Source organism: Paramormyrops kingsleyae, chromosome 20, assembly GCF_048594095.1.
Source record: "Paramormyrops kingsleyae isolate MSU_618 chromosome 20, PKINGS_0.4, whole genome shotgun sequence".
Classification (NCBI taxonomy): domain Eukaryota; kingdom Metazoa; phylum Chordata; class Actinopteri; order Osteoglossiformes; family Mormyridae; genus Paramormyrops; species Paramormyrops kingsleyae.
This window is the reverse complement of record NC_132816.1, coordinates 10,859,487-10,873,928: the sequence shown is the minus strand read 5'-3', so window position 1 is coordinate 10,873,928 and position 14,442 is coordinate 10,859,487. Positions and strand designations below refer to the sequence as shown.

The following is a 14,442-nucleotide window of genomic DNA, read 5'->3' as shown; positions in this document are numbered from 1 at the left end:
AAAGACTCTGACAAGCCTAGTCATGGTGCTCTGTTTCCAAATGACTGCAGTATTATTATTGTCAGATGACAGCCGACATGGTAACATCGGATCTGGAGATAACTGCAAGCCCATGACAGGTAATTAGTAGAATTGAATATACTTTCGCCTGTTGGCATTTTGCCTCGATGTTTACTTGATATTCCATAAGCAAACGTGAATATTTCACTGGAGCAGAAAGTGTGCATGTTTTCAGAATAACAGCTGGGGAAAGTACTTGGCATGTTTTATTGGATCTAAACAGGGGATCCTTGCTAAATTTAAATAGACGCGACTCTAGCAAGATGCAACATCTACGATAGATGTGAAAAAGGAAAGTTCGATTGTAGATTTATAAATAATAAATGTGCCAATCATTTGTTCCAGTGCCATGAGTAATTTAGTATAAACTGCTCCCTCCAGGGCACTTCTTCGGCGTCTACGGCTAGTCCACAGTCTAGAGCATCTTTTCATTCAATTCAGGCCACCTTCCTGTGATACCTACAGTAGAGTATCTTATAGACTTATAGACTAACCTCTTTTCCCTGTCTCACTCTTTGAGTGGGTTAAATAAATGACTACTTAACGAGTGTGGTTTCAGGCCTCTCACCCACGCAGGCAGCCGTGTAGCCACCGTGTGTAATCACCGCATAGGGCAAAATCAGCAAACGGTGAAGCAAACGAAGGCGCAGAGCTAAGCAGGAGGGAGCCAGCTGGACACACTGCAAAAGATGGAGTGCTTTGGGCGCTGGGGCCTGATTGATTCCAGCTCCGCTGAGGTTCTCCTAGCGCTCGGCTAGACTTACGTTGAACGTCGCGGCTGAACGTTGGCACTCCCAGCCAGAGCCATGCATGATAAATGACCTTAAGCGTAACATATGGAACGAGGAAAAACTGAGAATGGGAGGTTACTGTTGGAAATGGTAAATAAAAGAAGGACAGCTGTGCAGCTCTCATAACCTGCCTTTCATTCATTGGGCTCCGATCCGAGTCTTTATGTCAACAGTAGAGTTGGCAGCTTCGCTATTATTGAGGTTTGTAGGACCCGTGCAGCAGTATGTTCCATTAGGTCTCTGCTGCGGGTGATTGCAGCTTTAATCTTGTGTCTTTGAAACAGAGGTTGAGAAGTTTCTTCAGAGAATGTGCTTGAAGTTTATGTGTGTGGGGGGGGGGGGTTGGTTTGAAGATGGTGGTGGGCGGGGAGGTTCTGGAGCGGCGTGGATGTCGTTATGCGCACCTCTCCGAGTGCATTATGTATTCCATTAAAATGTCATTCCGTTCACGCTCAACCGAACACCTCACCTCCCACATCCATTCGGAGTCTTAATGTTCCTCCTGCTGGCAGTCTCGGATTTGTCCCGCCCGCCAACATCGCTGTCTCCCTAGCGGTCTCTCCCTCGCCACCATGACGTCTCTCGTTGCCCCCTCAGTGCGTCGATGCCACAAAGCGAGAAGCCGTGACTAGCTAAGACTGACTCACGTCTCTCCGTCCTTTTTTTCTCCCCCCACTGCTTTTAATTAGCTGCGTGTGACGCAAGTTCCTGCTCTGCATATCGTATTTTTAGAGGTTTTCATTTTAAAAAAAGCCAAATGATCCGGTCTGCACAGTTTCAGAACGCACACGGACAGCCAAATCAATCGTGCCCTTCCACCTCTTAATGGAGTCTGTAAATCCTGAGTTCTGCCGAGTGGGTGGGGAGGGGGGGAGGGGTGCGCTTTTAATTGGAAGAATGCAGGACTGTACTTCAGTAAATATGATTCAGAGGAATATGTAAGCATGTGGGAGCGAAATACTTTGAAAGCTGCCAAAATGTGAGCAGTCTGCACGACTGGGCTCGATGTCTTTCCTGCAGACCTTTTTCGTCGTGTACAGCCCATCAGAGTGGCTTAATTACTGGGTGGAATCTGTGCTCTCAACAGCCACATTAGTATTAGAGGCACCATCAAAGGTGGAGAGATGAACTATGTGTCCAAAACAGGATGAACAATGCTAACATACAAATATAACAAAGAGTTATTTTTTTTGTTGCAATTATTCAAATTAGCTAAAGATTTACAGTACCTCTGAAAAATCCCCCCTGTGTTGTATAGTGACACAAAATGGAAATCATTAGGTTTTCCTGTCTTACAACAAAAAAAGACCAGTATATTAAAAATATAATGTTGACAAGTGGAGGGGAGGAGGAGGAGGGAAAAGTTTCCTACATAATTTCAATTAAAACAAGTAAGAGCAGCTTTCCACTCCATTTACTGGGACGCAGCTCAAGAATCTAATGAATCATCCTCAAAAGTCGGCATAAATATTTCAAAGGGGCTCACCTGTGTTATGTTTACGTCTTTCATGTGGTTTCAGATTAAATACGCCTGTCTCTGTGTAGGCCTGCAGTCCGTATGAGAGTAAGGCATGTTAGAAGGAACTATGAGATAAGGTTGCTGGAAATCACCACTTAGGGAAGGATGTAAACAAAAAAAAATACACATATAAGATATATATATACGGATAAGATATATATATGTATGTGTGTGTTTGTGTGTATATTTGTTGAGAAAGGGAGACAATATGACAGCCTGTCTTAAGTATCTGGATGATTGTGTATTTGTATAAGGAGAGAAGTTGGTATGGTGGCCATCAAGTGGCCTATTGTAGCATTAAAGGCCCTGGTCTTCCATAGCAGAGGTGGGAATGCTTCCTATGGAATACCAATAGCCTGGCCCCTTCATAAATCTGAACTGTATTGGAAGGAGGCAGAAAGAAAGCCATTGTCGGACATATGAGCTCTCAGCTAGTGTTTGCGAAAAAGCATGTGGTCGACCCTGAGGCCAGTAGATTTTTCACGATCTGATTGGACTGAAATTGCACTTTTTGGCTGAACGCTAAGTGCTATGTGTGGAGCGATGCTAATACTAAGCGTTATCTCAGGAACGTTATCCCTACGGTACGGCATGGTGGCCGAATAATGGTATGGGGATGTTCTGCCGCTTCAGGGGCTGGAGAGCTTCTGATAACAGAGAGCAGAATAGACAGTGCAAAGTACAGAGAAATCTACTGCAGTCTGCAGCAGACCTGGGACCTTGGTACCTTACCTGGCTACACCGGAACTCTTCGAAGAGTCTTTTTTTGGTTTTAATCCTATGTATTCATCATATCGCTTAATTCCAGCCTCAGAATGGCATGGAGGCATATTTAGAGTGATGATTCATAGTCCCTGAAATGGTTCCACCATGTTAAGGAGAGCTGAATATGCATGGGTGTGTACAGGAATGTCTACATCTGTGTGTGTCTGTGCGGGGGGGCTGGCACTGTGTTTTATACCCCCAGGCTGGGTTACAGTATCAGATCACCGCAGCGAGCCGCGTGCAGTAATGACACAACTTTATTGTCGCTGCTACTTCAGTGGTATGATTCAGGAGGGGGCATTTTATCTAATATTTACATTTTTATTTGGGTGGGGGGGTGAGTCACAGATCTTTGCACTTGTTTTTAATCTCTGAGTGAAGTAAGGGAACCTTCCGGAAGCAGACAGCCATGCCAGGGTTTACTGCAGCATGTCTGTGCCGAGGGTGTGTTTGAACTGTCAGGCCACAGATTCTTCTGCATGAGGAATGACATGCAGGACCTGTTGGGGGTGTGCTGTGGCGGCATGCTGCCTTGACAGGGGTCCAGCCAGACGACAGACACCGCCCCCTGACTAATAACAGACTACCCAGCAGAGACCATAACTTTGGTTTTGGAGCAATTAAAAAAACAGAACTCCAGCATCCCCAGCAGGCTTCAGATTAGACTCCAAGCTAGTTCCATAAACGACAGGCTGGTTCTGTAAATGCTGCTACAGCACACTGACCTGATTTAGCGGTAGTGAAGAAGTAGGTCCCTCATTGTGAAATTCCTTTAAATCGCCAATAACCTCAGATTATGTTAAGAATAGTGGTTGGATCTATATTCCTCCTTTCCCCGTGTATTTAAAGCTGGGATTTTGCATCTAACTTTTAGTGCAATGTTTTTTGTTCATAACCACTGGACTACTGGTTGCCAAATGATGTAATTATTTTTTTTAAGGAATTTGTACTTTCATGTGAATTTATATCTATACCTATGGTTGTGTGGCATCTTGATTGATCTAATTGCAGTGGAAATTATAAGACAAGTTGCATTCCAGCTGTTAAATGTCAGCATTGATTCTATCAGTGTTCAACACACCATTGTGTCAGTTGCTCGTGTTGAACCTGTCCGGACTTGCCGTAGATAAGATTCACTTCAAGCCTAAACTATGTAAGACAGACCAGTTGCTTCTACATTCTGTTTCCAAACTGATAGAAAGAGGATACGTTTCTATCTTTTTTAGGGTGGTCTGTGATATCCAGTACATCTTAAGGATATTTAATACATTCAGCGCCTGCTAATGTACTCCAAATGTGTGCAGTTTTCAGCTGCCTGTCATTTTTAATTCCGAAGACATAATTACCCACATAATATTTCATAAGTGTTTGTAAAGTAATAAACATCTTCTTAATGACGGTAAACAACATCTGTGACTGTTTTGTGTTCCAGTGAATGTAACTATTGGCTAAGACAATATGATTTCTCATATGTGTATGTATGTATAAATACACACACACATATATTCCTATATGCATTTGTATTTGTATTTGTATTTGTATTGTATTCTATGCACCACATTTGCTGTATAATAGTACCACCTCGCCAGAAGCATGGCAAGGCCCTTCACTGATGTCTGAACGTATACATACCATAAAAATTCTTTAGGATCTTCATAAATTTTCAGTGGAAATCCTGCTGCTTTGAAGCTCTTACCCATATACGTTCTGTATATATTAAAGCAATAAGAAACTCCCTTTGGAAAGATGCCTTAGCTTTTGTCTTGTTTATCTTTCATCTGTGTTTACATTTGACTCACATCCCAAGCGGTGACGTTTTCTCGGCCCTCTATCCAGAATCTTACTGGAACGAGAAAAAAAATTCACTGGTGTCCTTCATGACACCCTAATTGGAAACAGTTGTGGTTTAACATTAAATAGATTATATCTGTACTGATTTGTGGTCAGAGATTTTGGCTTTAAGAAGAATTTTTTTTTATTAGTATTTTTGTTTTTATTGGTTTGATCCGTATTTCCAGGCTCGACCCACCTAGCAGATCCGCGAGGCCCATCTGCCCCAAGCTCCCCTTCGTCCATCCCGAACAGCCCCACCGGCTTGTGCGGCGGCAGCTCAGAGCTCACCCTGAACAGCAGCTGCCCTGGAGCATTCTGCGGCTCCGCTGGAGGTCAGTGCTCGAGCAGATAGCAGCTTGTGGAAGGAATGTGCAGGCAGATGAATGTGCAAACAGATGAATGTCCAAACAGATGAATGTGCAGCTGCTAGCAAAGTTTGCAATTTTATTTTCCCTCTTTTCCTACTTATACCACCTTAGCAGTAGCTGTCATGCTTCTCTCACCTGGATTACATCTAAAGCGATAGTCCATTTGTCCGATAACAAAGCGTCTCCTAATGTGCATTGTTTAGCCGTTTCTTCGAGCTGCTTGAATCACCACATCCCCGTGCCTTTTCTCACGCTCCTAGGAACGACTCCAAGCTCACCTATCAGTCTCCCGAAGTCTCCCACCTTCCCATCAGGCTCTGGGTCCTGGAGTGACGAGTGCTCCATCTGCTACGAGAACATGGTCGACACGGTGATTTACGCCTGTGGGCATATGTGTCTCTGCTACACCTGCGGGCTCAAGCTAAAGAAAATGGCCAACGCCTGCTGTCCCATATGTAGGAGAACCATTAAGGACATTATAAAGACTTACCGCAGTACGTAAGCCCGGCTGGGGCGCTGGGGTCACCTGACTATACTGGCACAATATACACGAAGTGAAGAGGGAACTATTACATGTTCAGGGAAATATTACTTTGGTGCACCACGGTACGTCTCCACGGAGGGCTTTTGACGTGAGATCTGCCGGCACACCGCAGTCCATTGAATTTTTACGCAAGCCTGTGTAAAGCTTTGGCAGTAATCGGGAGTTTCGTTCCTCCTCTGAAAACAAAGTGTACCTTCATTAGTGATTCAGGAAGTTTCAAAGACGCGCAACAATCAAATCCAACAATAGAGAAGGCTGTCTCCTTAGCGCCCGCGTAGTTTACGCTGCGGTGTGAGTCTCTCTAAAATGGAAATAAGGTATTTTCTACACGTTCTATATTTCTTAGAATGGAGGAGGGAGGATAGAATATATATATATATATTATGATGTGTGACTTTTCTTCCGAATCCATACAAGTACAATTAAAACACCCCTGTGGTAGATATGAAGAAAAAGATTTCAAAATAATCCCCAACTTTCGGCACAACTTCTGTCTGTGCTTGGGGGAGATGAAACATGATGGTGAGAATGGAAAACGATCTACAGAAACCTGCCTAAGCAGGAATTCTGTCAGTGGTACTGAGCTCCAGACATTCTGCAGGTGCGTCACTTTTTAAACGGAATTGACACGATATCCTAATGTGTTACTTAAGCAGTTTGTTGTGCATAGCAAATAATAATGGGAGGGTGTTTCTTTCTGTGTTCTGCTTCTTGGTGCCGTGTCATCAAGTTAGTCCATACCTGCAAAGAGCTGTAGTGCATAGTGCTGTGATGGTCACATGCTCAGTTGGTCACTTATTCTATAGTGTTCGATGTATCACGTGGAAGACACTGCTGCCCTCTCCGCCATTACAGAGGAGATGTGTCCAGTCATCAATTGGTACGAATATGTAGCTATACAGAATGTAATTGCAGGTTGCAGTCCCCATGTACTCTGTGCTTCTGGGCACCTTTTTGGAGACTATTTGTAAACGTAAAGGGACAAAGTGCTTTGCTACCAACAACAAAGCCAACAACAAACAACCAACAAAAAAGCACTTCACTGGAGTCACTAAAACGAAAATGGACGAAGCCTCCTGCGATGACCCGCTACACTGTGAAACACGGGTATTAAGCTGATTAGTATAAATCTAGTGATATCCTACTCAAATGGTAGTCAAACCTGTGTGCTTCATTTACAGGGAATGTATTCATGAGCATGGCAGTGATGGGAGATAGGAGCCATACCAGGCAGCCTCAAGCCTTAAGTAATGGAAGAGGCCATTTTGTCAAACCAGGGTTTGATTGTTTGTAAATTTCATTTTTTAACTTTTTTATTAATGAGCCCTTGCAAATACCAAAAATGTCACGATCCAGTATAAAGACTGCACACCAAGAACTGAACAGCTCGAGAGAGCAGAGGGGTTGTGCAGTAACTGACACAGGATCCTTTTTAATGTGCTAATAATCTTCTAACCCAGTGTTTCTCACAGATAAGCCACGTTTTTGCTTCCCTGTGAGGGAGCAAAAACAGGGACTGTCTGGCAGGGAGGTGGGAGGGAGCAAAAACGTGGACCGGCTGTGGGTCCCTGCGGACTGGATTGGGAAACATTGTTCTAATAGATACATATATACAGAATGACACATTCGCTATTCCTTTATGGACGGTGTTGGCAGCCTGTGTAACATTTTTTTTATCTAAAGAGCGGCTTTGTGTTGCATCCCTGGTTTCACACATTAATGATATAATAAGCCCTTTGAATGCCGTGTCTCAGAGGGTATTTTAAATACTCACAAAATTGGATAGATACAATGCATTTTTTATTTTTGCCTTGGGCAGCATTACTTCAACAAGGGACAATGAAGTAACCATTAGTGTCATAGTGTCAGTTGCTTTTCATAGTATAAAAAACTATATATATATATATGTGTGTGTGTGTGTGTGCATATGTGTATGTATGTATGTATACACACACACACACATATATATATATATATATAAATATATATAATATGTGCTAGCATACAGGCAGCAATGTGTCAGCTGCAGTCAGTTATTACATAGAACTGTCAAAATCTGGAACAGAAAGACGATTCGCTGTCATTTTTCAAAGGTAGGTGATTTCTTGTTTTGGTGAATTGCTTGTCACAACGAGAGTATTCTGCGTAGTTTATCTCAGTCAAATTACATGTTATAAATACAATCCATTTACTTTAGGCTTTTTTGAGCAAACTAACACATGACAAGACTGGCTTTTTCCTTCAACTTACACCTTTCTTTCAGTAGGAGAACTGTGTGGAAAAAACATCTCTCTTAGCATAATATTAAAGAAATCGTGGTGAAAAGCACAGGAAATTGCATCATAAAAGTTTAACACATTCAGAAAAGATGCGATTTCTGCTGTAGCTTATTACCAAGGAAACATTCATGTAGGCTAAATCAGAGTGGCATACATTCTGCTCCTTTCCTTTATTTAGGTTACTTCCTTTACTATACCTGTAATGTTGAAAAAATAGCTATAGAGCATATGTTTAAATGTCATTTGCCGTCTTTCTGTAACAAGTGCAGTTGCAAAACAAGCAATATTCTTATTAAAAAGAATCACTTCATACAAAACACAAGCTCTTTGGATGCCTCTACAGAAACCGTAACCCCTGAAATGAACTCTCTCAAGATTACTTAGTGCAGACTATTTGGGATACCTGGATGAATTACGTTAAATGTACAGGTAAGCGTTGAGGCTTGAATTTTTGCTGCTAAAGTGTTTTTTTATGTGTTTCCATTTGAGCTATATGGTAAAATTCACCCACATACGCTCCTGGGCAAAAAAAATGGGCTGAAGCTTAATGTGTGATTTGGTTTTGGCCTGTTTCGTCTCACCGAGGAGTGTACATTTTCATATGTTGTATGTTTAAAGGTACATGCTTTTGCTTGAAGTGTTTGTTCATGACAAAATGTTAATTTATGTTATTTTAGAAAAATCAATCCATAATAAATAGGTACAGTATGATAGCAATATGTATTTCCATTTGTTTTAAGTTTGTATATAATTTAAGAAAGCTTGCCTAGGCTATAACTATACATTGAATTCCAGCACAGTTCATTCAAGCTATAAACTAATAGTCTAACTGCTGACACAGACTGTATATATAACAACTGCAACAAGTACTGTTAAAGATATACTTAAGTGTACATTTATAAATGTACATTTCAAGTATACTTTTCTGATTGGATAGTGCAAACAGCAAAGCATAAATGCAGGATTTTTATTATCAGTTTCATTTTCCATCCAGTTACAGTCTTGCTTTGATAAAATATTGCAATTGTTGTGAAGGACAAAAGTTAATTATTGGTGCATTTTCAAAAACCGTCTGGAACAGACTTTCCTAAAACATTATACTTTTAATCCACCCATTTTTATAGTGTTTATGTAGAAACATTGAATTCCTATAATGCTTAATGTCACTTTATTGAAATCCAGATTGTACATTACGAATTATTAAACAAGATGTTCCCTTGGTAGCTGGAATTGTATCATACAGTTTTAAGAGTAATTTTATATTCAGAAGTTTTTGACCAAATTTGTCAGTAATGATATATTAAACTTCCTTTCTATAAAATACATAAATTTATTTTGCAATTGTTAGATGTTTCTCACTGTGGTACTGTTCAGAAGGGTATGCACTGAATTTAAGGTTCTTAACATCAAACTGACAATCAAAATCAGTGAATAAATCATTTAAAGCAATTACGACTTTGACCAGCTTGCAGAAGCATGGGAGGGAAATGGTTGTCCTTAATGGCCATATGAGCCAGGTAGCTTTTTGCTTATTTTGGCAATGACTCTTTAATTACTATTCCAATTTGAGGTGTCATCCACTGACCTTCCAGGTACATGGAAGCTTAACTCAGCAGGAGATCTGCTGGCTTCCTTTGAGTTCCCAAGTTCCCAAAAACCCCAAGTAAAATTGCACATCTGATCTCCATAAGTGCTCTTGCAGCATTAACCTCAAAATGCCCTGTGTTTTTTTGGACAAAATAAAAGAGCTCTGCAACATAACACAACTTTATTTTGCAAAAGGACACAAAATGAAGGTGTCGTTTTTTACGGAAATTCAGTAAAAGGTCATTATTTCATTATACGCTGATGTCGATCCTTCGGTAATCTTTACTTCTGTGATATTGTGAGACTAATTTCTGAGCTTTCGTATACTGCACCATTAGCGCATGTCCTTTCCTATGGACCCAATGAAAAGTGCAGACACTCCACAGTAGATGCGTAAAGCCCCCGCGCTGCAGGAAAACATTGAGCGCTTGACAGATTCCCATTTATTCTTTCATGTCCTCATGCTCGCTCGCTCTCTCTGTTATAGTGGACTCAATCAGGGAGCAACAGGACAAAAACAGGAAAATCCAATCACTCCCAAACCTGCATTTGAGAGGAGGGCAAGACACAGGATGTTTTTATCCTAAAAAATGAAAGTCAGGCTGAAGTGAAGACGTTAACATTGAATTTGTATTGTGACTCAAATAATGAAATTATCGGTAAACTTGTGTTTATTTAAAACTAGTTGGTCAATCTGTATTTTTTGTTCACTATGTGAGTCAGATGATTGTGACTGTCAATAAAATTTCCAGATGTGTTTCTGCTATAATTCTCTATCGTGATTTTTATGCTCTGCCACGCTTGGAACTTCCACTGATGTAGCAGAAATTGAATGTCTGCCATGTTTGTTCATAATTATTAACATGCACACAGTAATATGTTTAACGATTATCCAAAAACAAATAGCCCATGTAAAATTATATTTAAAACAGAATGGTAACTTAATACTATGCCAGTAAAACTCTGTAGGCCTACACAGACAAATTATTTTGTTGACAGTTATTATAAATTACTTAATAGGCTACCATTGTATAATATGGAGGGATATGAATTGCAACATATTAATGATGTCGTATGATTGTATTTATAAAGTTTGATGGTACATTTTTATACTTATATGACATCATTTTCAAAACCAACTTTGAAAAAGCTTTAATAAGCAGAGCAAGCTTCTGACTTGCACCAATTCCATTTCATTTATAGCTACATGCGTAACACAAGCATGACAATTTTTCTGTTAAAAATAAAACAAGACAGCACTACTAAAATATTTCTCAGTATTTCTCTTTCCACTCACATTTATTAAAAGAATAACAATCCATAAAAATCAGTATATGCATTTGTTTTTAAAGTGTTCAATATCGATATAAAATGATTCACTTCTTAATCCTGAAAACTATATGCATCTACAAACACCACATCTATCTTCCGACTGAGTACCGAGTACATGGTGCGCTGGAGACTGTCCTGGGAACCTAGATTAAGACAGGCCAAATGGGATGCCAGTCTGTTGTACACTGTGGGCAATTTAGAGATACGAATTAACTTAACTGCCTTTCAACTGCGGGAGGAAGCCAGAATTTCCCAGAGCACGGGTCGAACACGCAGACCTGACACACACAGGATGGAGTGGTGAGTACTGTCCCCAGAGCCACCGTGTCACCAGGCACAGCACAGCGCGGTGTGAAATCTTCAGACCAATACTTTACCTACGTCTCATGATAAACGGTTAATTTTCGTCAATGGCTAGAGCGTAGACAATTTGGTGGGCTGTACGGACAGCAATAGAAAGAGGAGTAAATTTAACGACTAATAACATTCTAATTCATCATTAAATAAAACCGCTTTAAACATGCTTCAAAATGCACCCCAAATATTCTCTAAACTTAAAAAATCTGCTGCAATTGTTGACTTCAGGTCATTGACTACCACCTAGTGGTTATGTGCTGTATCTTGTTGGCAACAGATTAAATAGCGTCCCTGTGGTCACGGGAGTATGGATCAGCGAGTACTACTATAGCATGTTTTGTAACGCACTGTTTACTTTCGTGCAAACTAAACCCAGGCATTAAAAAAGTCTCCCTTTTTAAATGGTCTAACATAAGACACGGTTTATTAACATTGCAGGAACATTTCTGTTCATGGCCATGTATTTAAATGTTATCTGCCAAATATCCATTCTGGGGAGACTGCTATTAAAAAAAATAAAGAAATAAAGAAAAAATACTAATAATCTGGCAGACAACACTCCGAATCAATAACAGACCTCTTACATAATTTCCTTTTGGCTTTCTAAGCTTAGCGCCGACCTCTACCCCCACCCCCACCCCAGCGCTACCACTTTGTAGAAAATAAAGGCTACAAAACATGACAAGAAGCGCGGGGGGTTGAACATCATAAATATTTTTCTGTTGCCCTTCTTTTTTTTTTTTTTAATCTCCGTCAGCATCATAACTCATATTCCCATATAACCTATCCCCCCCCCCAAAAAAAGGGGGTGTAGATTCTCCTCGTTTATATACAAGAACCATACATAAGAATAGTACTGGTATAATACTAAGATACTCTCATATACCCATATGTCCATGTTCCTGGGTGGATTCTGTCGGCAGTGTGGGGAAAGCCGTTTTCCTGATGTGTTACATAATCTACTCAGCCACCCAAGCTTCCACACTATGTTCAGTATAATTTGCCGCAATCATTTTTTCTTCTCCGCCTTTGACAGCATGTAATTACAACCGCTTCCCTGTAGCTTACAGGACACACTGACGGCTGTTATACTTTAACCGATGAAATGAAATTTACAGGTACTTTTTGTTATTATGTGCGTGTTAGAAAAAGAAGACAAAGGAGTTACAATAAACAAAGATAATACATTTTATAGTGTTTTCTTTAGGGCAATGCAAGATACAATGTAAACATGAACATGATACAAAAAAAAAGAATCAAAAACAAAACAGATTTTTGAAATAAAGTGTAAACGGCAACATCCCTGTTTAAAAAAAATGTACATTTTAAGGGTTTGATTAGTTTGATTATAAATCCAGATCCCAAAATCAAACTCAACTGCAACTACATCTGGCCCAGTACCAAACACACTCTGACAATCCCACTTCTCAAACTTGATTTGGTTATGCTTCAGATGGACTTGCAGATTTCCTTGTACATTTTCTGTAAACAGGAGCCGCCTGTAGTTTAAAAAATATTGCATAAGCATAACGAGAAAAAAATACAAACAAGATTGTTAGCGCCACATTTGGTCCGAGTTGTTTAATGTGGGATGATGTCATGTAGCTGTTAGGCCGTGAGAAGGCAACAACATTTTCTTGGTTTGTTGATCTGACTTTGCTAAGCCCAGAATCTGGTTTTGACTTTGGTTTAGATTTTTAAAAAGGTTTCTGCCACTTTAATCCCAACAATCCCACCTGAACCCAAGTCAACCGTAAACCTACAACTCAACATTCACAACACATTTTTTTTCTTTTTACCTAAAATAAGAAGCGGTAATTCTCTTTGGAGTTAATCATTTCAAATTTCCATCAGATTTCTTTAGCTGTACTGAGTACATTTATTAGATTAAAGGCTTTGTTTTTCATTTTCGTCCTGCAACCTATTGGAGTAAATTATGTGGTACATGTGTGGGTAAGAAAGTGGCAGACTTGAAAAGCACAGATGTAAAAGCCAACCCACCTCATGCCTCAAGCAGCAGAAGCAGTATTATTATTAAACAATGTTTCCTACGTTAAATATAGCTTTATGAGGTTGGCCACACGGCCGCCTCAGCCTTAACCCAGCAGCAGCGCTCTTTGTAAGCTCGCGTTCTGCCCATGGAATCCTTTCAACGATTCCCGTAGCCTATCTCAAAGACACATTAAAAGACTTACAAAGACTCCCACAGAGATCTACCTCAGCAACACACACATAGACATGCAAATACTTTTCTTCATGCCTTTCAATGACTGTTTTTTTTTTTTTAAAGCATTTTTCCCTCCATTTTATTGGGAAACCAAAAATGGTATAGTTCAAGTTGGAGATAATTAAAAACCAGTAAACAAATAAAAAATAATAGAAATATATCTAAATCTTAAAGATTAGTCTCAGCAGTTTGTCATATAGCTATTCTTTACAATACAAAGCTTTCATTTTAGTATAAGTGCCAAAACACTAATTATGGATTCCCAAGACCATTCAATCATTGGCATGTTTATATAAAATGAGGAAAAAATGAGTTAGTGATAGCATTCCTTCAGTGTAAATTAGCAGGTTCATTAGCTTCAGTATCTTACATCTTGCCTAGTGTTTATGATGAAAGCCTGCTTGCATCACAATATATTTTCTCCAATCCCACACATCATCGAAACTCCATCTCTCCGACATCACCTCCCCCACTTCATGACACAACAGAGCACGAACCATCGGCATGCCCTCTCCGACCTCTCTAACCTCCATCTCATACGCTGACTTGCAAATTGCTTGCTTCGAAAAAGGCGCAGCGATCCCATTGTAAATGGCTTGAAGCTGGGATTTAGCAGAAGGGCGCGAGTAGCAGGTTAAAAACTGGCAACATTAAAACTGGGGGTGGGGGTTGCTTAAAAAAAATAGATGGGGGTCAACAGGTTTTGGGAGAAAAGGACCAGAGAAACATACAATTCCGTGTTCATTTTCAAACTGCCAAGGTTGCTAAACATCTTTCTTA

The 14,442-nt window shown here is 40.2% G+C and overlaps 1 protein-coding gene across 4 annotated transcripts in view; it reads left to right on the top strand.

Moving 5' to 3' along the window:
* The window catches only part of neurl1aa (neuralized E3 ubiquitin protein ligase 1Aa), a 63,522-nt gene extending 53,007 nt beyond the window's left edge, over nt 1-10,515 (top strand). For 2 of the 4 annotated variants that reach the window (XM_023797908.2, XM_023797917.2), the window contains exons 5-7: nt 5,154-5,300; nt 5,597-5,830; nt 10,234-10,515. In XM_023797908.2, the coding sequence (XP_023653676.2) occupies nt 5,154-5,300; nt 5,597-5,830; nt 10,234-10,340 (488 nt within the window). In that variant the 3' untranslated portion in view covers nt 10,341-10,515. Of the gene's footprint in view, nt 1-5,153; nt 5,301-5,596 lie in introns of all 4 variants that reach the window. The other 2 variants (XM_023797927.2, XM_023797933.2) reach the window with 1 other exon arrangement.
* Nucleotides 10,516-14,442: the final 3,927 nt, after the last annotated feature.